The 24881-nt window shown below is 35.1% G+C and overlaps 5 protein-coding genes and 1 non-coding gene across 9 annotated transcripts; 4 read left to right on the forward strand and 2 right to left on the reverse strand.

The window, feature by feature from the left end:
- Window positions 1–778: 778 nt before the first annotated feature.
- Window positions 779–3970, forward strand: LOC104752575 (cytochrome P450 734A1-like). Its single transcript, XM_010474754.3, has 4 exons — window positions 779–1409; window positions 2187–2652; window positions 2745–3114; window positions 3372–3970. The coding sequence occupies exons 1-4, from the start codon at window positions 1130–1132 to the stop codon at window positions 3807–3809; spliced, it is 1554 nt and encodes a 517-aa protein (XP_010473056.1). The 5' UTR covers window positions 779–1129; the 3' UTR covers window positions 3810–3970.
- A 615-nt stretch (window positions 3971–4585) lies between these two features.
- LOC104752576 (homeobox-leucine zipper protein HDG3-like) lies at window positions 4586–11128 on the reverse strand. Of its 4 annotated transcripts, none has more exons than XM_087490369.1 (13): window positions 10884–11128; window positions 10584–10681; window positions 8413–8680; window positions 8188–8305; window positions 7347–7535; window positions 6761–7195; window positions 6581–6682; window positions 6261–6461; window positions 5982–6174; window positions 5627–5886; window positions 5450–5539; window positions 4996–5363; window positions 4586–4891 (listed from the first exon to the last, which is right to left on the reverse strand). In XM_087490369.1, the coding sequence occupies exons 3-13, from the start codon at window positions 8652–8654 to the stop codon at window positions 4879–4881; spliced, it is 2211 nt and encodes a 736-aa protein (XP_087346495.1). In that variant the 5' UTR covers window positions 8655–8680; window positions 10584–10681; window positions 10884–11128; the 3' UTR covers window positions 4586–4878. The 4 variants fall into 4 exon arrangements, with proteins under 4 accessions (XP_087346495.1, XP_087346498.1, XP_087346496.1 ...); XM_087490372.1 differs by having other exon boundaries at window positions 10908–11066; XM_087490370.1 differs by having other exon boundaries at window positions 5982–6169; window positions 6256–6461; window positions 10884–11066.
- A 2224-nt stretch (window positions 11129–13352) lies between these two features.
- TRNAL-UAA (transfer RNA leucine (anticodon UAA)) lies at window positions 13353–13436 on the forward strand. Its single transcript has one exon. It is a non-coding gene; the product is annotated as a tRNA-Leu (tRNA).
- Window positions 13437–15451: 2015 nt separating this feature from the next.
- On the forward strand, window positions 15452–18814 carry LOC104752577 (putative inactive receptor kinase At2g26730). The gene is made up of 2 exons (XM_010474755.3): window positions 15452–17141; window positions 17847–18814. The coding sequence occupies exons 1-2, from the start codon at window positions 15833–15835 to the stop codon at window positions 18512–18514; spliced, it is 1977 nt and encodes a 658-aa protein (XP_010473057.2). The 5' UTR covers window positions 15452–15832; the 3' UTR covers window positions 18515–18814.
- A 733-nt stretch (window positions 18815–19547) lies between these two features.
- On the reverse strand, window positions 19548–21102 carry LOC104703492 (epoxide hydrolase 2). The gene is made up of 3 exons (XM_010474756.3): window positions 20358–21102; window positions 20025–20266; window positions 19548–19945 (listed from the first exon to the last, which is right to left on the reverse strand). The coding sequence occupies exons 1-3, from the start codon at window positions 20832–20834 to the stop codon at window positions 19699–19701; spliced, it is 966 nt and encodes a 321-aa protein (XP_010473058.2). The 5' UTR covers window positions 20835–21102; the 3' UTR covers window positions 19548–19698.
- A 1480-nt stretch (window positions 21103–22582) lies between these two features.
- On the forward strand, window positions 22583–24794 carry LOC104752579 (cyclin-B1-4-like). Its single transcript, XM_010474757.3, has 4 exons — window positions 22583–22919; window positions 23213–23316; window positions 23410–24305; window positions 24395–24794. Exons 1-4 carry the CDS (start codon window positions 22874–22876, stop codon window positions 24519–24521), a joined length of 1173 nt encoding a protein of 390 aa, XP_010473059.1. The 5' UTR covers window positions 22583–22873; the 3' UTR covers window positions 24522–24794.
- Window positions 24795–24881: the final 87 nt, after the last annotated feature.

A 24881-nucleotide genomic window follows, 5' to 3' on the forward strand; every position in this document is an offset into this window, starting at 1 on the left:
CGAAAAAGACTAATGAAAACCATAAACATCGACATTCCTTTTTTATAACAATTCGTAGAATTTTCTAAATCCAAATCAAATTAAACCAACAATTTAAAAACTAAACAGACAACTGCAAAATTAGTTGTGTTGACCGATATTCTCTTTAGTGTTGATCAACATCCACCCTATTTTGCAAAATCGAATGACTAGATATATAATGTGTTATACCTATTTCCAAAATTTCAATTTATGGATGATAACACATTTAAATAATTGTAATATAATACAATTATTATTTTCATCTTAAATTTACTAAAAATAAACTTTAGGCCGTGTTGTAGCACCTAAAATACAAATTTTAATAAATGGTTTAAGTTCTACTTATGTTTTTTAAGGGAAACGGTGACAAATATCTATATATATCTTATTAAAATATAGGTTTCAAATAATATATATATACACATATACATATACGTAACGTTGCGGAATTATATAGTCTGGCTGGATATATACATATACATATCCTGGTCGTACACATTAAATTTCAGCAGTTGCACCAACAACTGAGTAAAGGACAAAAAACTATAAAAATTTGCCATCTGCTATTTAAATCATTACAATATTACTAGTAAATGATGTGGAATTCGACAAGAATGAAAACATAAAATTAAACTCACAAGAGACAACTTTTATTTTTTTAAAATATAAAATAGACTTGTACACAATCATATGAAAGATGATGAAACAAATTTGCATTATTATCTTTTTAAAATAATAGAAAATAAAACCTCAATTCGTTGACCCTTCACTGTCCTCCAATGGCGGCCCCTACGCCGTTGGCCTTGCCTCTCTCTCTCTCTCTAGAAAAGCTCAAATAGCCCAGCAAGCAAAATAGTCCAAAAAGAAACAAGATAAGAAGAAACCAAACTCGCAAAGAAACAAAAAGGAAAAAAATCAAATCAATAATAAATAAAAAAAAAGGAAGGAAATTTTTAAGTTAGGAAGAAAAAGAAAAAAAATCTCCTTTTTAACACCTCATTCCCTCTTTCTCCGGCACTCTGTATAACGAAAAACGAGACCAAAGAAGAGAACTTTAACTCTCCTTTTTGTGTGTTTCTCTCTTTCTTTTTTGTTTTTTTTTCCGACAATGGAGGAAGAAAGCAGCAGCAGCTGGTTAATTCTTGTTTTGTCTATAATGTTCAGTCTTGTAATAGTGAAGGGTATGTCTCTGTTATGGTGGAGACCAAGAAAGATCGAAGAACATTTCTCGAAACAGGGGATTCGAGGTCCTCCTTATCACTTCTTCATCGGAAATGTTAAAGAACTTGTTGGAATGATGCTTAAGGCTTCTTCTCATCCTATGCCTTTCTCTCACAATATTCTTCCTAGAGTTCTCTCTTTTTACCATCACTGGAGAAAAATCTATGGTTAGTTCTTGTTTTTCCCCCCTCTCTTCCTCAATTTGCTCTGTTTTTTCTTTCTCAGATTCAAACACTACTTGTTATGGTTACTCTGTTTCTGATTTGTTAGATTTTGGTTAAAACTTTATTGAAACTCCTTGGTTCAAAGTTGAAGCATAAGATTTTTCTTAGTACATATATATATATCAAGATTTTGTTTTAGAGTTGCCTCTTACTTTTGGGTTTGTTAGTGAAAGATTTTTTTTTTTTTTTACTTTTTGTTTTGGAGTTGGAACCTTTGTGATTTGGTCCGATTCTCTGTGAAATGCAACAGAGTGTGTTTTCATGTCAAGCAAAGCAAAAAGTTTTTGTTTTATTACACAACTTTTTTTTTTTTTAAAAGGACATTTTATTAATTTATCTGTGTTTGTTTTGTCATGATCAAATTATGATGTCAGTACTTTGATGTGAAAAAGGAGGCTGTGTGTTCTTCCCCACTCTTTCCTCACGGGCTTAGTCATCATTTTCCCTCTCTGCTGTTAACTCTTGTCTTCTTTTTCTTACAAAAAGAAAAAAAGAAAGAAAAAAAACGCAAATTCGAAAGATGAAAATTTTGGTTGCTGTGCAGTAAATTAAATAGCACCAATGTGGTAAATTATGAAAGAGCAATTAGTGCATTAATAGCAACAGTCAGTGACCATACCCTCTTTTTTGTCAAAGTTCCCAAGTTGAGGATCTGTTCATGTTTTACAGCTTTTCTTGTCATCTAATAAAAAAATGAAAACCAAATTATTTTAATTTCAGGTGCTACATTTCTGGTATGGTTCGGTCCAACTTTTCGGTTAACCGTAGCTGATCCCAATCTGATCCGAGAGATCTTCTCTAAGTCTGAGTTCTATGAGAAGAACGAAGCTCACCCTTTGGTTAAACAACTCGAAGGCGATGGACTTCTTAGTCTCAAAGGCGAAAAATGGGCTCATCATCGCAGAATCATTAGCCCTACTTTTCACATGGAGAATCTTAAGTTGCTTGTGCCAGTGGTGTTAAAGAGTGTGACCGACATGCTTGATAAATGGTCCGACAAGTTATCCGAAAACGGTGAAATTGAGGTTGATGTCTATGAGTGGTTTCAGATTTTGACTGAAGATGTTATTAGTAGAACAGCTTTTGGAAGTAGCTACGAAGATGGCCGAGCAATTTTTCGACTTCAAGCTCAACAAATGCTTCTATGTGCCGAAGCTTTTCAAAAAGTCTTCATTCCAGGCTATAGGTAATCAAAATCAACATCAATTTTTTTGTTTTCTTGTACCGGTCTTGTTAGCTAATCTATAAGTTTTAATTTGATTTTTAATTTCTTGATAGATTTTTTCCGACAAGAGGGAATCTGAAGTCTTGGAAGTTGGACAAGGAGATAAGGAAGTCGTTGTTGAAGCTGATAGAGCGGCGTAGAGAGAGCGTTGTTGACGGAGACGGCGAAGAATGTAAGGAGCCAACGGGTAAGGATTTGTTGGGATTAATGATTCAAGCAAAGAATGTGACGGTTCAAGACATTGTGGAGGAGTGTAAAGGCTTCTTCTTTGCCGGGAAACAGACAACTTCTAATCTGCTTACGTGGACGACCATCTTGCTATCCATGCACCCGGAGTGGCAGGCCAAAGCACGTGATGAGGTCCTCAGGGTATGCGGCTCACGTGATGTCCCTACCAAGGACCATGTCGTTAAGCTTAAAACGGTGCGCTTTCTCTTTCTGTCTTTGCTTTGTTATCTTTCAATTTCGGAAGTACATCATTTATTACAGGATAAAAATGTCAATTTGTGATACAGTTTTCGTTACATTAATCATGGCCTTTTTGTCGCCTAATCTATAAATTTTATAAGGCTAAATTCTTACATATTTCAAGACAAGATTCAAGGGCAAAAGAGTAACTGAACGAAGAAAGATACTATGTTAATTTTTTTTTTTTTTTTACCTCTCTACCAATTTTGCAGTTGAGTATGATCTTGAACGAGTCACTAAGGTTGTATCCACCAGTAGTTGCTACAATTCGACGCGCTAAATCGGATGTGAAGCTAGGAGGGTACAAAATCCCCTGTGGCACGGAGCTTCTTATCCCAATCATAGCGGTCCATCATGACCAAGCCATATGGGGCAACGATGTGAACGAATTTAATCCAGCTCGGTTTGTAGATGGGGTGCCGCGTGCTGCCAAACACCCCGTTGGCTTTATACCGTTTGGCCTCGGAGCTCGAACATGCATTGGTCAGAATCTTGCTATACTTGAGGCCAAATTGACACTCGCTGTAATGATCCAACGCTTCACCTTTCACTTGGCTCCTACTTACCAGCATGCACCTACCGTCCTTATGTTGCTTTATCCTCAGCACGGTGCACCAATCACCTTCCGGAGATTAGTTGACCAATCATGAGGAGGATCCCTAAGAGCCTTGAAAGAAAAAGAGCTTTCATAACTGACATGCTCTTTTGTTACGTTGTCATTTTTAACCTTCATAAATATATAGTTTTAACTTTCAAACCATTGCTTTTTTATCATTTCATTTTTCCCTAAATTTATTATGGTTTTCAACTTCATATGGTTTTCCGTTATGCTGCTACGGTGGTGATTATTTTTTTTTTCTTTTTTAAGTCTAGGAGTAGGAACAAGAGTTACATCAAAAATAGCATTAACAATTATGTTAAAAAATTGCTATCAATTTAGTATTTTGTATGTATTTGTAACATATAATATAAGGGTCATGTAATTTCAACACATTTTTCGTATCATGTTGTGTGGGAGGATGAAATTTGTACAATTTTCGTTGTGGTTTTTAAGCTAAATAAAACCTTTTAAAAAAAAATACAGGAATTACTTAATTTTTGCTAAAATCGATAAATGACTAAAACAATTCGGGTTAAAATATTTGTAGTTACCTGTTAAAAACTGATAGGAGAAGTGGCCGTAGATAATTGCAACATCATCGAACGCTATTTTTGGGAAGAACATCCACACATTCTTAGCTACTCTTAAAACAGCGCTGCATTTTAGTATTTTACTTCACTTGTAAGACTAATTTAAAGCTAGCCAAAGCTCAGCTGAGAATTCGCAGTCAGAACATTCTGACACTTCATAGAGGCGGTTAATTAGATAGATAAGCAGAGAGATACACAATTTGTGTAAATGAATACAGATGGATAAAAACCAACATTAGGAAAAGAAAAACCAAAACTGAAACTCAAATAGAGAAAAAGAGTACTCGAAAACTTCATAATAGGTTCCAGTTACAAGAAAACAAAAGACTCAACTGAAATAACAAAAGGTTCCCGCAATGACAAGGAAACATAAGACTCAACTGAATATATTTCAGGGCAAGTCAAATCCGGAACCTCATAAAGAAAAAATCTCATTGGGGTTCGTTCTTGACTCCTCCCCTTTTGAAGCTCTCCACCGATCTTCCACACAACCAGTCTCCCTCTTTCTTCCTTGATTCAATCTTCCATTTAGCTTACTTTCCTGTAATAAAAAAGACAAAAACAAAAACGTCATCAGCACCTTAATTGTGTAGCAAGTATTAGATAAGTACTAAGTGTGTTTATGAAATAGATTCAATAGATTACCGAGTTGAGGGTGTTGCAATATGTAAAGGAAACACATCTTTGATCCTCATCACGGTTGCACGAATCAGTTTCTCAACGAATTTAACAGAGCTAGTACTCAGCTTACCCAAAGGAACTTCTTCAACCAGCATCTGCAAGGAAACGGTCAGGAGTGATCCTCCTCCGTTTCCTCCAGGCTGATCACCCATACCATCGGGCAGAATAGCAAAACCGGAAGGCAGGAGAGCCACATAGTCAGGGTCTGTACCTGCATTGAGAACACCCTCTATTGATGTCGTATCAACAGGCGCATAGATCACAAATGAAGCTGTTGGATCATTAAAGGTCTCTTGAATTATTATCTTCTTCGTCTGGCAAGTGCTTTTATTCTGTAACCAAAACAAACATCGGTCACATACCAAAAGATTTTTTAAAAAAAGAACGCATTCTCAAAACACATAGCTTAGCTCTATACCTTGAGTATAGTTGTACAGTTCCTGCTGTCTCTCCCATTTACAGTCTCTGATATCTTCTGCACAATCCATCCATTGCAGAGGACATCCCACTGCAGATACATATCTCAAAACATGTTACATAAGGAAGTCACTGAAAGAAAAAAAGAGAGAAGTCTTGTCCTAAATTATAAGTATACATGGGCTCGATGATCCTCATTTCTGAGGAAGTCAAAGACAAAGGTAGGAGGAACAGGAACCCAAAACGAAGTGGATGCAGAAAGAACGACACCAGGAGGCCTTCCTGGATCATTCAGGTTCTTCATTTTCATCACTCTGATATCCTTTCCTCTTACACCAGAAAATGTAGTCCCCATCGAATTGGTCAGCCCAACAAAGAAGCTTCTTACGACCCTCTCAGCTAGTTTCAGAATGCTCATCTTTCCATGGTCCGTTAGCGCTGCACCAAATCACAAAACTTCTCAGAATGGCTAACAAAAAGAAACACTTTGCCCAAAAAAAAAAACACATTTCTTTGAGTAGTAAAAAAATTACCAAGGTGATCAGCCGAATCCACGGATTGAAAATCTGTAGTGATGATGCTATTGCTGGCAATCCTCTCGCACCGGCGTTCCAATGTTGCAACCCAGCGGTTAGCAGCAAAAGCTTGACCAGTACTGATGAAGTGCTTGAATATGTTTTGATTTGCTTCTCTGTCATCTACTTCCACATGCTCAACCCATGTTACCTTTTTCCAAACCAGCAAAAAACAATCATTAATTAATGTATGAGACCATACACTAAATAATTAACCATAATGAGACAATAGGTTACCTTTGAGTAACCACTAGGGATTTCTTGAATCAAGCATCCAGAGGGTCTGCGGCGACATTTCATGTGGATATTTGGAAACAGATGGTCGATGGAAACATCTACCACCGCCCACAAATTATCTCCTTGCTGTTTACAGTAGCGGACAAAGTAGCTTTCGCGGGTTGGGACTAGCGGCGAAAGCTCTTGGTACTCAGCAGTCATCTATGGATAAAGAACAACATTTGGTTACATCAAATATGGTTACACTTTTGTTTTAGAACACTCCCCTGTAGATTATATCAAATGTATAAATAAATAAATAAGTAAAGTAGAAGAATTACGATTTGAAGAGCTCCATTGAAGTTTCCAGTAACATCAGGCAAAAGTTTTTCATGTGTCATGGCTCTACCAACCATTCCGACAAACATTGTCGACCACAGATTCTGCCAATATATAGATCGTTACTTAAAAGGATTAATTAGGATCATATAATCTGATATAGTTATATGAATTCAATTTACCGCTTGCATGAGCATCTCAACAACGCCAGTAGGATTCATTGGCACGAGCGCGGTTTCCCTGGATGCCTCGATTCTAAACCCACTAAGTCTAGGCCCGAGACCCGTCCGAAACGTCCTTTTGTATTCAACCAAGTTTAAAACTAGGCTTGTGCCAGTAACTCCTCCACTCCACAGTGGTTCACCCCCTTGAGCCATCAACAATAGCTCCTCCATGGCTCCAATTGCCAAATCTATGATCATTGGCTTATCAGCATCTGCCGGTCCAGTGTTTCCCCTAGAGAGGTTTCCTCCGTTTCCATACAATTCTCTTCCAGTAAATGATCTCGCCCCGAACTCGAAAGTTGGAGGACGATGTAAAGGCCGAGGAGACATAACCGGATTGTTTATTACCATTTTGCTGGTAAAATTTTCCGCCAGAGCAGTCAATTCATTGATCTATAGAACCCCAAAAACAAGAAATACAACTTGTTTATTAATTTCTATATGTAATATGTATGCGTCATTTATTATAAATAACTTCTCTAATATATGTGTTTAACTATATGTAAATTGTAGTGGTCAGTGTGTGTGTGTTCACATCTAGTACCTCGTCATTTAGCCGAGCGTTTACGATCCGAAGATGATGTTCTTCCAAAGACAATTCGCCAATTGCAGTTTGGCCTCCACACTTAGGACACAAGGCTAAAAAAACAGCTTCTCGGAACCGTTGGTTGTCAGAGCTAAGCTTGTCGTTCAATGACCGAAGTCCTATGTTCTCACAATGTTCTTGATGATTCTGCAAAACAAAAACAAAAAAAAGGTTCTTAATAATATTTCAAACTAAATAAATTGACCAACTAAGTCACTATCTTAGAATATGAAGCAGCAAAAGTAATGAAGTTTTTTTTTTTTTTGTCAAAAGTAGTGAAGTTTTTTTTTTAGTTTTTAAGTGATAAAGAACATTACTAAAGGAAGAAATGTACATGTGAAAATTGCTTGACCTAATGTTTAGTTATGTGTATTTCACACGTTTCAAAACGATTTAATGTTCACTTAGACCATCATTGCTCATCTTTACTTCCCACAATTTCTCTTATTAAAAATAAATGAAAAAATACAATAAAGAGAAAAGAAGAGAGAAGGTTGCTTGAGTTACATACACATTACTCTGGCTAGAAACGTTTCGCTTCCCTTTTTTACAGCTGTCAGTTTGTAATTAATAATATATTAAAATATTTTTTTTTTGTGTTGAGCAACGTATCAGCATTCTCCCACTAATGATGCTCTTAGGAAGTTAGATAACCCTAATATCTTAAAAACTAGATTTCTAATTCAACATATACAGTAGTTATGAGCTAGGAATCACAATATCAATCATAAGTCTATATAGATACATTAAATACACTATGTGTGAGATGGTAACAAATTCATTAAATATGGGTATGTACCTTGTTTTGAGTGCGTTTGTTCTGGAACCAAAATTTGATCTGAATAGGTTTTAAACCCAATTGACGGCCAAGAACCTCCCTTTGTTTGTCATCTGGGTGAGGACACTCTCTGAAAAAACTATTCAACACAAAAAAAAAAAAAATGATTATATAATTTATTATTGATCTAGCTAGGTAATATTATAAGTTGAGTTATATAAAAAAGGAAAAGAAGAACAAAATTACGCTTCCATCTCCTGAATCTGATATTCGCTGTGACGATTGTATTTTTTTTTCTTACGAGGAGGACCTTCATTGCTTCCCATTGCTTCTTCACGATTGTCACTTACAGTCTTTGCACTGTCGATTTCTTCAGCTCCACTACCAGCTCCAACACCAGCTCCACCATCAGTGTTGTTCATGACATTGTTCTCCTTGTTATCATTGTCTCCATTGTTACCCACTGGTACCATGTTTGACTCGGACATTTTTGTTCTTTCGATTTCTGGAAGATCTAATCATCATAGTTGTAAAAACGAAAATGAGTTTAATTACAACAAATTAAAATCATAGTAGAGGGATATCAAATAATAAGAACTCATTAGATCTAGAAATTAGGGCTTGTGGCAAAGGTTTATTTATGTTTTCCTTTGTCCTTAAAATGATAAGAATCAAAAGGATTTCTTTATGAAATTGGGTTTTTTTTTTTTGGATTTAAACACAGTCACACACACTAAACTGATTACAACAAAAAGGTAGTTTTTCAATGTCAAAATACATTTTTTACAGATCTTGTAAATAAAAGGTTAACAGACAAAAAAAAAAAAAAAAAAATTAGAAAAGTAATTGAGGGTGATTGTTGGAATACAAAAACCGACCAGTAGAAATCAAACACAAAAAAAAAAAGACAAAAAATAACGCAGCACAGTCAGCAGATTAACAATAATTAACACAAACAAATGAATGAATTAAAAAAAGCCCTAACCAACAGATCAACACTATGAACTCTCCGAAACTAGTTCAAGAGTCACAGTATAATCAAGGCAAAACAAATGTTTTTTTTGAAGTTTGATAATTTTATCAGCAATTGTTTTGTTTTATTTTAGGGTTTCACGATTTAAAGACATCTACATAGACTACATTATAGAACAAGGAGGAATTGTTAAAGCCACTAAAATGATCATAAGAAGATCAAAGAATACGATTAAATTACTTTGACTTTAATTAGAAAAAAAGTAAAATTATTAGATTTTATATGTATGTTTATTAAGTACTAGCACTGAAATTTATCTTTTTTTCCTTTAGAAAATATAATCAAAATTTGTTAAGGGGCAGAAAAGGCATGGTATCATATATGTATATACCGACCAGCAAAAAAACAAATCTATGTGATATATTAAAATTTTCCCATTATTTTGTTATAATTGTTGTATTTAATTGGTCGAAACCATATATAATCTATATATACATTTTATAGTACATTTTAGGTTTTACCCTTTTATTTATATTTATTTAAAAACTTATTTACAAAGCTATAAAAAAATTCAAAAAGAGCATTACTTCAGATTTTGTTTCCTAAATATTTTACATATCATTTCAACTAAAAAAATGCAGCATAATCAATATGGAAACAAAAACTATGATGTATTTAACCATACATTCTATTGTGTATTGAAGATATTCTATCTCTGAATTTTTTTCAAACAAAGAAAACAACAATTTGATTCCTATTATGTTTTCCAAAACCTATGAGTTTTGATTCTTAACATAAAAAGAATTTCGATTCACATTTATTTAAATATTATAATAAATATCGATAAAATTAATAAAATTTTAAAATATTACGAATATGTAAAATTATTTTTTAAAATACTATATAATATGGTTATATAGTAGATGAATTATAATGAGGACATGTTGGAATTATTAAAATATTATTAAATTTATGTTAACACTGTTTAAATCCTAATTTTATTATTTATCAACATTATTAATAGTAGCATATTTGACATATAAAATTAAGTTAATTTAACTAAGATTGTGTAAAATAATTAAATCATTAGGAAAAATGTGACTTAATCATAGCGTAAAATGACTTACTATGTATTTAGATCCTTTGTTTTTTTTGTTATAATAATTAAAAATCAAAATAGAATCTCAAACACTAAACAAAACAAAATAAATATAACAAAAAATGGTTATGAAGTATATTGCGGATTAAATAATTAATATAAACATTTAGCCACACAAAAAATCTAGTTATTTTTTTATTTGCAAAACATCTAATATTTAACAAACAAATACAATATAAAATATAAATAATAATAAAAATTATATGTTACCGCAGTTAAAATCTAGTTAAGACTTAAGAACATAAACATAAACAAAGAAAAAACAACGAGAGAATCTAGTGATACCTTTAAAAGGTTTTGGCTGTGTAAATAAACTCAGAAGAATCAAATCTCTTAAGCTTATTGTTCCTTTGTTCGCTTGATCTATCTCTCCATCTTTTTTGCTACAAACGAAAAGGAAAAAAGTTATAAATCTATAAACAAAGCACAGTCCCAAAAGCAAGATACATCATAAGAAACGAAAACATCCTTTGATGTATATAATAGATACAACTACGACGAATTTGACCAGAACTCGATAATTTTACCAACAGATGGAATTGTATAAAATCAGTCAAATGAAAAAGGATGAAATCTAAGACATACATGAATGAAAGGTAGGTATATTACGTTTCTCGATGAAAATAGGATAATGAAAGGAGGTATATTACGTTTCTTGATGAAAAATAGGATTAGTATCTATGCTAGGAAATAGGGGCTTGGTCGGAAATCAACTAATGGTTTTACGAAGCGGTTTCGAGGTGAGTTAGTGGTGGTGAGAGTGCAAGTGAATTTTATGGGTTATAGAGACACATATTTATAGGTCGAGAGGGAGACACTTACTCTACCCTACACGCTCGAAGGAAAGAGAAGTAAAAGATAACGTCAAAAAAAAGAAAAGAGAAGAAAACAAAGATGCTTCTATCTTTTTTTCCATGTGTCACAATGTAATTGGTTTTTCATATACGTTTTGTATTATTACATAATAGTAATTAAATAATTAAATAGCAAAATTTAGTTTTTTCTCCATTAAAAGATAAAATTCAGTCTCAATTTGAAATGTAATATTTTTAACCTTTTTGGTATTTTCAGTTTGAGTCCTTTTTGAATTTTACTCTTGAGAAACAATGATTTCTATAAAAATATCATGCTTATATATATGGTATGAGCCTAAGAGAAAAAATGTAATATTATTTAACTTTTTAGATTTAAAATTCATAGTGACAATGATCCTAAATTATTTTTAAAACTTTCTTGACTTTTAGTCTTATATCTCACAAATTATTATACATATTTACCATCAATTAATTTTTGTAAGTTAGAAGATACATAATATTAATCAATCTAGCGAATAATGATATTTTATATGGTGTAAGATGTACCTAATAGATTTCATAAACGATAAATCTATGCTTTTATTGATTTACCCATCGTTTATAACTGTATAAAGAGAGTGAAATATGGAAGAGAATGTTTAAAAAAAAAATCATAGTATAATTATTGACTAGCTAGATAGATCGCTAATATTTGTTAAATATATTTAAAAATCAATAGATTACAATTTCTTAATTTATATAAGTATTTATAATAGCTTTTTTTTGGCAAAAAAGTATTTATAATAGCTAGTCAATGCATTATCTAACATATCCTTAAAAATAATTGGTCATCAGTCAACTATTTTCTTAACATCAAAATATAAACACAAAAATTAAGCTACAAATTCTAGTCGTTGGTCACACAATACTTTTTAGCTATCTTACCTTCTAATGTACATTTGACCCCAAAAAATCATATTAGTCAAACTTAAGATAATTGTTTAAATTTATAATTTAAAAAAAATAAATGTGAAATTGACCAAATAAATATATGATCCATTGAAATTAAACCATCGTTGATTTGATCTCTCGGTTTCAGGGACATACGAGAAATTACAGTAAAATTTATGCAAACATTTTCGGATAAATATATATATATATTAATTAATATTAATTTAACATTGTTCTATTACCTGGTAACTTTCATTTTTTTTTACTGTTAGTTTATTTGAAGCAAAATAATTACATTGTTTCATAGCTAGTCACGGTATCTCGCAGCGCTCACACTTGGTTACGATACTATAAAGATCTTTTTTGGCTGTAGTTCATTTAAACAAATCAATAGTGCAACTAAAGCCCAACTGAAATAATTATCTTGTTTGCCTCTCCATTGGTAACGGACAGCTAAATTAGTTTGTGGCCATAACGTTATACTATTTTGATGACAGCCAAGTGACAGTCTGTACTATGTATAGTATGGGGTTTTTATTCACCCTTCATGAAATCAGCATGCTTGTGGCCCTCTCTCAGCGGAGGAGAGATGTTGGTTCCTTCTGGTAGATGCAGTGAAATCTCTCAGGGCTCAACCGCCTGGAAGTACGTTACGGCTGTAGCGGTATGCACTTGCGTATTGGTGGGTTTTCTGGTAAGTGTGTTGGTGGTTATCTGTAAATCTTTTCAGATCATAGATGGCTTCCACGGGATCTGTCTGTTGAGGGGTTTCTGAGCTTTCTTCCATCTAGCTTCCACGGACCGGATCTAAAGATTGCTTTGCCTTGGGAAGGTTTTTGGGTTCACGGCTTCGGAGGTCATGCGTATGTCGTTTTTCTAGGTAGGGGATTTAGTATTCATGGGTGGCTGAGTGTCGGCGAACTGGTCTATTCCATGAGGATTGTGGCGAGTTAGGCTCGTCACTGGTAACAGTTCAGAGACAGGATCTGAATTCTCCAGAGAAAAAAAAATTATATATCTAAGATGCAATAGAACTACTGGAAAAGAAAATTGATTAAAGAATGTGTTCAAGTAATCATGTTTAAGACCAGACATTATATTATGACTATTGAAATATAATTAATTCACACTCTAAAAATGAATAAATCCAGCGTCTTGCATATTAGTGATCCAATCCTAAACCCACCTGTATATAGTTATATGATATATAAGTTATATCCCCTGTCTACATTTAAGAATGCATGTGTAATATAGTGCAATACACAATTTGTTTTGGTAAGTAAGCAAAACCTCTACGTAAAATGGAAAAGTCAGGATGGCCGAGTGGTCTAAGGCGCCAGACTTAAGTTCTGGTCCTCTTACGAGGGCGTGGGTTCAAACCCCACTTCTGACATTTATTTGTATTTTTGTCAAAAAAAAAACATTATAGAGAAGATCCCATAAATAAGCCCAAGTCATAAATTCATCACGACCTTGTTAACGTCGAGGGCTAATGACGATCCTTGGTTGTTTAGGTATACAATTTTATGAGGATATTATTATTTCTGTTCGTTTGGATAAACTTCTGATGAGGATTACATAACAAAAACCAGAGTTCTGACATTTATTTGTATTTTTGTCAAAAAAAAAAAACATTATAGAGAAATCCCATAAATAAGCCCAAGTCATAAATTCATCACGACCTTGTTAGCGTGGATGGCTAATGACGATCATTGGTTGTTTAGGTACAAAATTTTATGAGGATATTATTATTTCTGTTCGTTTGGATAAACTTCTGATGAGGATTACATAACAAAAACCAGAGTGAATTACCGTAATTAGGCCTGTGCAAAATATCCAGATCACAAAATTTGATCTGAACCCGATCCGAAAAACTCGACCCGAATCTGTATCTGTAAAATACTCGAATGGGTTCTAAATCTCTAAATCTGAAAATCCAAACCCGAACCCGATCCGAACCGAAATCCGAACGGGTACCCGAATATATCCACGTTATTAGTAATATTTATCATTTTAGTAATGTAAGTGTCTAAAATATTCAAAATTTATGAGTATTTAAACTAAATTTTAGTAAATTTGGGTGAAAGATACTCTAGATTTTAGATAGTTGAGAATTTTTGAATAATTTATACTAAATTGGATACTAAAAATTTGAGTTTTGTGAACTTCGGGTAATCCGAATCCGAACCCGAAATACCCGATATGATCCCGACCCGAACCCGAAGTCTAGAAATATCCGACGGGTCCTATACCTCAAAACCCAAAAATCCGAAAATCCAAAATACTTGATCCCTGATCCGAACCCGAACGGGTATCCGAATGCCCACGCCTAACCGTAATGGACAATACTTGGGTTCATCCCTAAGAGTGAACCTATATATTCACCTCCTTATAAAATAGAGTGAACCTATATATTCACCTCCTTATAAATAAGAAAACAAAATGTGTATACATTATTGTAAAATAAAAAACCCAAACCGTTATTTTATAAACCCAAATCGATATATAATTTTGTTTTAATTGTAAAATCTAAAGTCTAACAACCCCATTTGTAAATCCAAAACGACATAGAATTTCGTTCTAATTGTAAAATCTAAACTCTAACCACCTTATTTGTAAACCCAAACCAGCATATAATTTGTTATAATTGTAAAATCTAAACCCTAACTAGCTCATTTGTAAACTCAAACCGACATATAATTTTGTTTTCATTGTAAAATCTAAATCCTAATCACCTTATTTGTAAACCTAAAATCGACATATAATTTCGTTCTAATTGTAAAATCTAAACTCTATTATGAGTTGTGTAATAATATATGAAGTTGCCACATGGTTATGTTTATTGCAATGGGGACCTGTTGCCTAAGAATGATGTTTGTCGCTTCAAAAAATTGATTTATGGTCTAAAGTAAGCAGGTCTCTCGCCATATGTTCTTAAAGGGATTGTTGGCCAAGGTCTCTTCTACTCTGCAGGTTCTAATCTCACTCTAAAAGGAATCGCAGATGCTTTTTATGGTTCTTGTCCAGACAGTAAGAGATCAACAACATGTTTCTCCATGTTTTTGGGATCTTCACCCATTTCATGGCGTTCCAAGAAACAACCTACTATTTTAAGAAGATCTGCAAAGGCAGAATACAGAGTTTTAGTTTGGCTTCTTGTGAAATGGCCTGGCTTGCTATTTTGCTCTCTCCTTTGAAGATTGACACATGGTCAGTTATGATCCTCTTCTCTGATAGCATCGCTGAACCGAGAAGCTCGATCAACGGATCTTAAATCATATTCATTCTGATCGGGTTTACTCAATTAAAAGAACCCAAACCCATTTGCTCAAATTTCGGTTCGGTCCGGTTCAGTCAAATCAGTTTGGTTCAATAATATGAACTGTTCTAGTAAACTAGCCCCTTTTCACACTCCCCACGGAAAGGAAAAAGGAAACTTAATTCTAATTTAATTTTTGTTTGAGCCAAAAATATTTTGTTTTATCATATTCGTCCCTCGTGATAGATTTGATTCGTTCTCTTTCTCCTCATAAAATACCTCACGATCCCCGCACCTCTACACACATACATATTGACTCACACACACACACTCCTCTCTCTCTCTCACTCTCTCTGCAAGTCCTCTCTCACACCAGACCAGAAAACCAAAATGAGTTCTTGCCGGAAAACCACTTGTAGTTTTCATCAAACCCACTTCTTGTAATAAACAGACAAAACTAGAAAGAAGCCATTTTTTTTGTTTCTCTTAACTGTTCTTCTCCCAGAAAAAAAAAAAAAAAAAAGAAAAAAATGGCATGGGTTTTGAATTCTCTTGTCTCGATTTTGCTATTGACTCATCTAGTCAACTCAGAGTCAATCTCAGAGAAACAAGCTCTCCTCACCTTCCTTAAACAAACACCTCACGAGAACCGTCTTCAATGGAACGAGTCAGACTCAGCCTGTAACTGGGTCGGAGTCGAATGCAACGCAAACCAATCCTCAATCCACTCTCTCCGGTTACCAGGAACCGGTTTAGTCGGTCAGATCCCACCAGGATCGTTAGGTCGACTCACTCAGCTCCGGGTTCTAAGTCTTCGCTCTAATCGTCTCTCCGGTCAGATCCCTTCAGATTTCTCGAATCTCACTCACCTCCGAAGCTTGTATCTCCAACACAACGAATTCTCCGGCGAGTTTCCGGCGAGTATTACTCAGTTAAACAACTTGATTCGTCTTGATATCTCATCTAACAACCTCACTGGTTCGATTCCTTTCTCAGTCAACAATCTCACTCACTTGACTGGTTTGTTTCTCGGTAACAATGGTTTCACAGGGAACCTCCCAAGTATTAGTCTCGGTTTAGTCGATTTCAATGTCTCTAACAACAATCTAAACGGTTCGATTCCGTCTTCCTTGTCGAGGTTCTCAGCTGAATCGTTCACTGGGAATGTAGATCTCTGTGGTGGTCCTTTAAGGCCTTGTAAATCTTTCTTCGTGTCTCCGTCGCCATCTCCGTCGTCGGTTACTCCTTCAAAACGTGTATCCGGCAAGAACTCGAAGCTTTCCACGGGTGCCATTGTCGCCATATCCGTGGCTAGCGCACTCGTGGCGCTTCTCCTGTTGGCTCTGCTCTTGTTCTTGTGTATAAGGAAAAGAAGAGGAAGCAAAGACGCGAGGACGAAGCAGAGGAAACCTGCGGGGGTAGCCCACACATCATTAACGAATGTGGATCTTCCGCCGGGTGCTTCGTCCTCGAAAGAGGAAGTAACAGGGACGTCATCAGGAATGGGAGGTGAAACAGAGAGGAATAAGCTTGTTTTCACTGAAGGAGGAGTGTATAGTTTCGATTTGGAAGATTTGCTTAGAGCTTCAGCTGAGGTTTTAGGTAAAGGAAGTGTAGGCACGTCGTATAAGGCGGTGTTAGAGGAAGGTACCACGGTTGTTGTGAAGCGGCTTAAGGATGTTATGGCGTCAAAGAAAGAGTTCGAAACACAAATGGAGGTTGTTGGTAAAATCAAACACCCTAATGTGATTCCATTGAGAGCTTATTATTACTCCAAAGATGAGAAACTTCTCGTTTTCGATTTCATGCCTACCGGAAGCTTATCTGCTCTTCTTCACGGTTTGTTTTCTTAATTCTCTTCCTATCAGTTTTTTAGTTTAAATTCATTGTTAATGGTATTTTAGTTAACATTAGCTAGATACTTGGTTAGTTTAGTGAGGATTTGGTTAAAATGAAATGAGATCTTAGTGAGGTTAAGGAGTGATGATTTGATAATATTTTTTTAAGGGATACAACTTATGTGATTTATGCTTTGCTGTCAAGAAAAAACATTCTTATTACAACACAGCTTCACATTCTTTAGATATATTTTTTTGTTGTTGTTGAATTGTGGTAGTAGTTATAGCTGTAGTTGTTAAGCAATTATTAAAATAGAAAAGGTGTTGCCGACATTATATGTGTCTGTCTGGTAATTGTCATAATAATAATAATTTCATAATTTTTGCTTCTCTCTCACTCTTTAAAGATTGGAATAAAGAAAAAGAAAAAAAAAAAGACTCTTCCACATGGGACTTTTCTCATCATATCTCTTAAAACCCTTTTCCTTGAAGTATACTTTTGCCTAACTGAGTGAACTGAAGTGTTTTGAAGAACCTTTTAGGAGATGAATATTTCCTTTCAATGAAACTGTCTGTATTTACAGTTTTTAAGCTAATAACCCCTAGTTATGATGAGTATTGTAATGTTTCTGGCTAATAATACTATGACCATTTTGGTCTTCTATTAACCGGCAACATCTGGCTAATAGTTCTGTGTTTGTATCAGGGAGCCGTGGATCAGGGCGAACTCCGTTAGATTGGGATAACCGTATGAGAATTGCGATAACTGCTGCAAGAGGTTTGGCTCATCTACACGTTTCAGCCAAATTGGTACACGGAAACATCAAAGCCTCAAACATCCTACTACATCAAAACCAAGACACATGCGTCTCTGACTATGGACTGAATCAACTCTTCAGTAACTCGAGTCCACCAAACCGTTTGGCGGGTTACCATGCTCCTGAAGTTCTCGAGACACGGAAAGTAACTTACAAATCGGATGTGTACAGTTTCGGGGTGTTACTGCTTGAACTGTTGACAGGTAAATCACCAAACCAGGCTTCACTTGGTGAAGAAGGCATTGATCTACCCCGGTGGGTACTTTCCGTGGTCCGGGAAGAATGGACTGCTGAAGTATTTGACGTTGAGCTGATGAGGTACCACAACATAGAGGAAGAGATGGTTCAGCTTCTTCAAATCGCAATGGCTTGTGTATCAACAGTTCCTGATCAAAGACCAGTGATGCAAGAAGTGCTGAGAATGATTGAAGATGTGAACAGAAGTGAGACAACCGATGACGGGTTAAGACAATCGTCTGATGACCCGTCAAAAGGATCAGAAGGTCAGACTCCTCCTGGGGAATCAAGGACACCACCACGGTCAGTCACGCCTTAGCAATTGAATGGAAGTGAAAACAACAACAACAAAAAAAAAAAAAAAAAAAAAAAAGGGAAAGCAGCTTTAATTGTTTTTGTTTTGTGTTTACTTTCTTTTTTTAACTCCTCAAAAGGAGATAAAGAAAGGGATGAGATAGTGTGTGATGTCTTTGTTGGGTGTGACAGTAAAGCTTAAAAAAAAAAAAAAAGACTGGACCATCTCTACATTTGGACCAACTTCTACAAGATGGTATCTCCCATCTATTTTTTTCAGTCTTTCGAGATATTCTAATGGTTATTATTTTTTCTTTTCGTTGAATATTGTGTTTACATTACAGGTTCAAATCAAAGTTCAGTCTAACTGCGTTGCAGTTTTTTTTATTTCACTATAACACTTAAAACTAAATATTTTTATAAGCTTACCCTTTTTGTAATTTGGTTTAGGATTTTTGCCTTTTTTGGGAAAGTTTTATCTTTGACTTTGACGACAATGTAAACGGACTGAAAATGAAACCTCTTAGATCATTTTTTAAATTTCGGCGTTAACAGCTTTACTCTTAAGCTGTTTACATACATGATTTTTTTGGAACCAAAAACGAAAACAGATGTTGATTTTACTTGGTTGTGTAGCTTACATTAGTATTTCCGTTGAATGATTTTGAGATGCTCATGAACTCATTGGAGATAGAAGAGTCCAAGGAATCATTGACGGCTCAATTCGTTGACGATTTGCAAGAGCATATTGTCCAAAAAGTGGAGAAAATATATATATACACTACAAGTAATTTAATGTGAAATGTAGGCTACTTATCTGAAAACAAATTTAGAGTGTCACTATTTGGAATTCTAGTTGTTAGCAAGGAGTAAAAAAAAAATCAACAGTGAAACCAACGAAGCTACTAATCAACCATATCCTAGTATAACTAAAAAAGAAAAAGATCGGGCTGTCTTATTCAAACACATCACGCTACTACCAAGTACTAATTAACCATATAACTTTGAATAAAGTTAAAATCCAAAACAAAACCAAAAAAAAAAAAACATAAGAATAATGTCATATAAACCATTATCTTATTATAACTTAGAATAATGTCACATTATTCGCACGCATCCAACTATAGTAACGCAGGGATAACCATAACTAAGGAGATATCCTCATAATTCAACTTATTATGGAACTTGCAAGAGTCTGGAAAGCAAAGATTAGAATTTGGAGATGAAGTCAAGGATAATTTGGAGAATCTCTTGAGGCTTCTCTTGGTTAATGAAGTGAGCCACTCCTTCCATGACCACAGGCTCTTCGAGCAAAGGCACATCTTCCTTAAACTTTGGACCGTTTATGTATTCCTTCACACCATGCATATAGTAGACCAGATCAAGGTCCCCTATCACAAACTTTGTAGGCACCTGGATTTTGCTTCCTACCCATGGACCCAACAGCTCATTGTTCCTGCCATTACAAAACCCAATTGACACTTCTGCCTAAACAATAGGGACCGGATAACAATTTGTCTTGTTCAAAAGCTTACCGGTTAAAATTACGGTAGTAATTGACTGGACCAGAGAAGCCTTTCTCTTCAAACTTGGTGACGAAGTAAGCAACATCTTCCTCCGTTAGCCAAGACGGTAAAGGTATAGTTTCATCTTTCGATCCCCAAAAGCTTTTGTCTTTCGGTATATTAAGCGGTGCAGGAGTTCTGTAAGTGAGTATCTTCTTCATAACTCTCTCTGTTCCAACCTCTGCAATCTCAGCCTCAATATCTCCAACCTCCTACACTCAAGACTCCACCAATCAAACCCTATAACCTAAAGATTTCTTTGACTTCAAGTAATTAGCAAGGAAGAAAGAGTAAAGAACGAACCTGAAACCTACAGACGTAGTAATCATCGCCGTAGAAAGCACGCAAGCGATCAACGGGCTTCACCGAGGGATCGGTTGGGCGGAAAGAGAAGGGAACGCTAAGGTTGACCAAAGCTCTGATTTTATCAGGTCGGAAGAGACATAAGTACCAAGCGATGAGAGCTCCCCAGTCATGTCCAACCACAAACACCTTCTCATCCTCGGAAGAGGTTAAGGCGGATATGACAGCGATCATGTCACCTACGATGTTGAAGCAAGTGTAGGAAGAGATCTCAGTAGGAGCATCGGAGTCACCGTAACCACGTAGGTCAGGAGCAACGGCTCGGTAGCCACGAGCGGCGAGTCCGGGGATCTGGTGACGCCATGAGTACCAAAGCTCAGGGAAGCCATGGAGGAGGAGAACTATAGGACCATCGGAAGGGCCTTGGATCGCCACATGGATGTCTACGCCGTTTCCTCTTACCTTGTGGTGCTCCATTATTTTTGCTTTTGTGTGGTTCACAGTGGCTAAAGTAGAGAATCTTGAGTGACTAATCTTTTATACACTAGAGATAGATTTCATCTTGTGTTTATCTCCAACACGTGTTAAAAATTCTCTCATCTAGAATGTGTTCTTTAGCGTCAATCTACAAAAGTCTTACGAGTGCAATGAATCGAATTGGGAATGATTTGACATTTCGGCATTTATGAAAAAAGAAAATTTTGTTTTCATGGGGAAACGTTCTTAATTAAGACATTCTTCGTATGTGATCAAATTTTGCAATTTTTAAGCTTAAAAGGAGATAGTAAAAAGATGTGTTCATATTTTGTTGAAAATTTTGATTTGGTGAATCGTGGAGACAAATCATTAATCAAATTACAGTAATGATTTATATTTATTTTCCGTAGTAAGAAAAGAACGTTAGAGAAATTATGAGCATTAATAAATGTATTTCTTGAATAAAAAAAGTTGACTAGTTTTCTCGTCAAAAACATCAAAACATTATTCAACTTCACATTTTTAGTAATTTGTGTAAAATTTACAAATTCTATATTATTCAATCTTAAATTTTAAAAATTTCAATAAAATTCACTGTTATTGAACTGATGATTTAAAAATCTATTTTAAAATCCACTGCTATTCAAAACAGTTTGTGAATTTGGATTTCAACAAGTTTTAGGGATTCTGGAGGATTTGAGAAGATTTGTTTAGTTAAAAATATAGAAATTCAAATCTCATAGTTTTAGGTGAAATTTGAAAGAATTTTACCATAAATCATATCAACTTCTCTAAAATTTATCAAAATTCCAAATTTTCTAAATCCCATCAAATACTCTAAAATCATGGTTTTAATAAAATGTCATAAAAATTCCAAAATAAAAGTATCAAAAGTGTCGAAAAAAACATAAATTTTGTTTACGGTGAATTAAATAGCTAACAAGCTAATTAAATTGCTAACTTTTCTTATGTTTATCAGAAAATTGAAAATTTGGTTTCCCAAATCCCCATCTTTTGATAGCATAAGAGTTTGATCTCCCAAATTACTCAGATCTGTATCGAGTGGGACCAATATAGCCACAAATCGAATTTCGTTGGTAAGATTTTATAGCTACGTATTTGACCCAAATCAAAATTCTATTTTTGGCACATCACTTTTGTTTCCATAGAGGAAGATTTCTCATTGTAGACAAGGTTGATGGTTTATTTGTATTCGTTATTTACTCTCCCATTTATTACCTTGTAGTTTGAGATTAAAAGAAAATTTGTTCAATTTACAATATTGTGAGGAAGCATGTCAAAAAGTTGAAAGTTTATGGTTTAAATGACATATAAAATATTTTAAATGACTTATGAAAAAGTTCATAATTTAAATGGCCAAAATTTGAAACTTTATTTTTTATTTTTACAAAAAAAAAGTTAATGGTTTAAATGACATTTTTCTCAACTTAGGATGTAGTGATTGGACTTTTTTTGTTGTGTAATCTAAGTGACGCAGTGATTGGACTTTTTTTAGTGTAATCTATTTTACCTTTACTTTTTGCAAATTTGTTACGTTTATTCTTAAAAATAAAAACGTCCGCTCCACACGTCCTTAAAAACTAAAAAGGCTCCTCTCCTCGTCTCCAACGGCTAGAAGTAACATTTTGTATGACCATCGCTCATTTAAAACCGTTAGATCTCAATCAAAAGTTAAACCAACGGTCAATTCGATTTCAACAAAAAACATGACCGTTAGAGAGAGAGAAATTTATTTTTTTTATTTCCCCTTTATTTAAAAGAAAACTGTGCCCTTCTTCTCTCAATCACAAATCTTCACGATCGAGAAAAAGTTAGGGTTTTGTTTTTTTACTTTTATCAGAGAGAGAATCGAAAAAGAGAGTTTTGAATCAGAGAGAGTGGCGTCTAATTGGGTTGAAGCCGGGACGGGAAAGAGTCGTCTCCGGGGTTTCTTTTCATCTCTGTTAACGAGTATTGGAGGAGCGTTGCTTCAGATCACCGAAGAAGAACAACAACAACAACCACAACAAGGTTCAGTAATGGCGTCTAGAGTCTCTGATCTTCCTCATCAGCGCGGATTGGCAGGTTTTTATACCCATTAATTTAGATTTTGGTTAATGTTTTCTTTGATTTTTGTCTTCGATTTCTTGCAATTAAGTGGTTTCTTGATTACAGATTGTTTCAATTTTTTATGGATCTTGATCGATTGATCTGTTACATCTTTTAATCTAATTTTTTTTTTCCGTTTCCTTTTAAGTTTCTTGCAATTGCGTGGGTTTTGATGTGATGAGACTTTTGAGTTTCTGTTCGTTTACATAAACAAAAAAAAAAAGTGATTATTTTTGTAAAACTACTGATGGGTTTGTGTTGTGCTATAGGCGAAATCAAAACGAAGAATGTTGCGGGACATGGGAGACAAAACCGAAAAGTTCTTGGAGACATTGGGAATCTTGTCACTGCTCGTGATGTTGTAACCGGAAAGGTGAGATTTTTAAACATCCTCTTTCGTTCTTTGATCATGTTCTGTTTTCCCCCAAATTTACAACTCATTCATAGAAGTATTTTATCATCTCAGGACGTTGCGAAGAAGGCGAAACCACAGCAGACAAAGGCTGAGGTTGTTATTGTCATTAGCCCTGATGAAAACGAGAAAAGCTGCAAACCGCATTTTAGCAGAAGAACTCATACAAGAGGAACCAAGACTTTTACCGCAACCTTAAGAGCACGAAGCAAGGCTGCTGCGACTGCGAGCGGAGTGAAAGATAACGTAAAGGAGGAGGAGGATCCTGTGATTGATATTGATGCTGTGGATGCTGACAACGAACTTGCTGCTGTGGAATACGTAGATGACATCTTCAAGTATTACAAGACTGTAGAAGAGGAAGGGGGAATCAAAGACTATATAGGATCACAGCCTGAGATTAACCAGAAGATGAGATCCATTCTGATCGATTGGCTTGTAGACGTTCACAGGAAGTTTGAGTTGATGCCAGAGACGCTTTACCTAACCATTAACCTTGTTGATCGATTTCTATCTTTGGCTGTGGTTCCTAGAAGAGAGCTTCAGCTGTTGGGACTAGGTGCTATGCTTATAGCTTGCAAGTATGAAGAGATTTGGGCTCCTGAGGTTAATGACTTCGTCTGTATCTCCGACAATGCCTATAGCAGGAAACAGGTTTTGGCTATGGAGAAATCCATCTTAGGAAAAGTTGAATGGTACATCACTGTTCCAACTCCTTATGTGTTCCTTGGTCGCTATGTTAAAGCTTCGGTTCCATGTAACATTGAGATGGAGAAACTGGTGTTCTACTTGGCTGAGCTGGGACTTATGAAGTATCCTTTAGTTGTCTTAAACCGTCCATCGATGCTGGCTGCATCAGCGGTTTATGCTGCGCGTCAAACCCTTGGAAAGACGCCTGTTTGGACTGAGACCTTGAAACATCACACTGGCTACTTGGAAGATGAGATTATGTAAGCTAGTCCAATCTAAATAATCTCTGCTTTATGTTATTGATCTATTTCATTATTGCGGTCATGAATTAACAATGGTTTGGTTTCAGGGAGCATGCGGAAATGCTGATGAAGTTAAGGGACTCGGCTTCAGAGAGTACACTAACTGCAGTGTTCAAGAAACACTCCGTCTCAGAAAACGCTGAAGTTGCTCTTCTTTCTTCCCTCGAAGACTAATCCGTTTCTTGTTCATGAAGAATTAAGAAACAAAACCCTAGTTTTTTGTTGATCATGTAGCTGTAATGATCTCCCTATGTTTTTCTTGCCTTCTGTTTTGGTTTGATGTAGTTTTCGAATCTCTGTGAGATCTGTTAAAAAGAATGATGATCATGGACAAGTTTTTTTTGTATGTGTGGTTTTTTCGTTTATCTTAAGTGTCTCTTGGATTTCTCTGATTAAGGTTGACTGTTATTATCTTATAATAAAGATACTGTTAATCCTTTTGTCACATTTCTAGTGTTATGAGACCTTTCCAAACATTGTTGGAACGTATAATATTGAGAAGCAGATTTTCTAGAATCACATTTCACAATTGTT

The sequence above is a fragment of the Camelina sativa genome, chromosome 16 (assembly GCF_030686135.1).
Source record: "Camelina sativa cultivar CO46 ecotype springtype chromosome 16, ASM3068613v1".
Taxonomy (NCBI): Eukaryota; Viridiplantae; Streptophyta; class Magnoliopsida; order Brassicales; family Brassicaceae; genus Camelina; species Camelina sativa.

What these genes read in the sequence shown, in the direction of transcription:
- LOC104752579 (XM_010474757.3), top strand. Translation starts at nt 22,874, where the DNA reads ATGGCGTCTAGAGTCTCTGATCTTCCTCATCAGCGCGGATTGGCAG. An exon ending in GTGATGTTGTAACCGGAAAG is followed by an intron (nt 23,317 to 23,409) that starts GTGAGATTTTTA and finishes TTATCATCTCAG; the next exon opens with GACGTTGCGAAGAAGGCGAA. An exon ending in TACTTGGAAGATGAGATTAT is followed by an intron (nt 24,306 to 24,394) that starts GTAAGCTAGTCC and finishes GTTTGGTTTCAG; the next exon opens with GGAGCATGCGGAAATGCTGA.
- LOC104752576 (XM_087490369.1), bottom strand. Translation starts at nt 8,654, where the DNA reads ATGTCCGAGTCAAACATGGTACCAGTGGGTAACAATGGAGACAATGAT. An exon ending in TCAATGGAGCTCTTCAAATC is followed by an intron (nt 6,462 to 6,580) that starts GTAATTCTTCTA and finishes CTTTATCCATAG; the next exon opens with ATGACTGCTGAGTACCAAGA. An exon ending in GGATTCGGCTGATCACCTTG is followed by an intron (nt 5,887 to 5,981) that starts GTAATTTTTTTA and finishes GATTTGGTGCAG; the next exon opens with CGCTAACGGACCATGGAAAG.
- LOC104752575 (XM_010474754.3), top strand. Translation starts at nt 1,130, where the DNA reads ATGGAGGAAGAAAGCAGCAGCAGCTGGTTAATTCTTGTTTTGTCTATA. An exon ending in GTCTTCATTCCAGGCTATAG is followed by an intron (nt 2,653 to 2,744) that starts GTAATCAAAATC and finishes ATTTCTTGATAG; the next exon opens with ATTTTTTCCGACAAGAGGGA. An exon ending in ATGTCGTTAAGCTTAAAACG is followed by an intron (nt 3,115 to 3,371) that starts GTGCGCTTTCTC and finishes CCAATTTTGCAG; the next exon opens with TTGAGTATGATCTTGAACGA.
- LOC104752577 (XM_010474755.3), top strand. Translation starts at nt 15,833, where the DNA reads ATGGCATGGGTTTTGAATTCTCTTGTCTCGATTTTGCTATTGACTCAT. An exon ending in CTTATCTGCTCTTCTTCACG is followed by an intron (nt 17,142 to 17,846) that starts GTTTGTTTTCTT and finishes TGTTTGTATCAG; the next exon opens with GGAGCCGTGGATCAGGGCGA.
- LOC104703492 (XM_010474756.3), bottom strand. Translation starts at nt 20,834, where the DNA reads ATGGAGCACCACAAGGTAAGAGGAAACGGCGTAGACATCCATGTGGCG. An exon ending in ACTACGTCTGTAGGTTTCAG is followed by an intron (nt 20,267 to 20,357) that starts GTTCGTTCTTTA and finishes TCTTGAGTGTAG; the next exon opens with GAGGTTGGAGATATTGAGGC. An exon ending in TACTACCGTAATTTTAACCG is followed by an intron (nt 19,946 to 20,024) that starts GTAAGCTTTTGA and finishes TTGTAATGGCAG; the next exon opens with GAACAATGAGCTGTTGGGTC.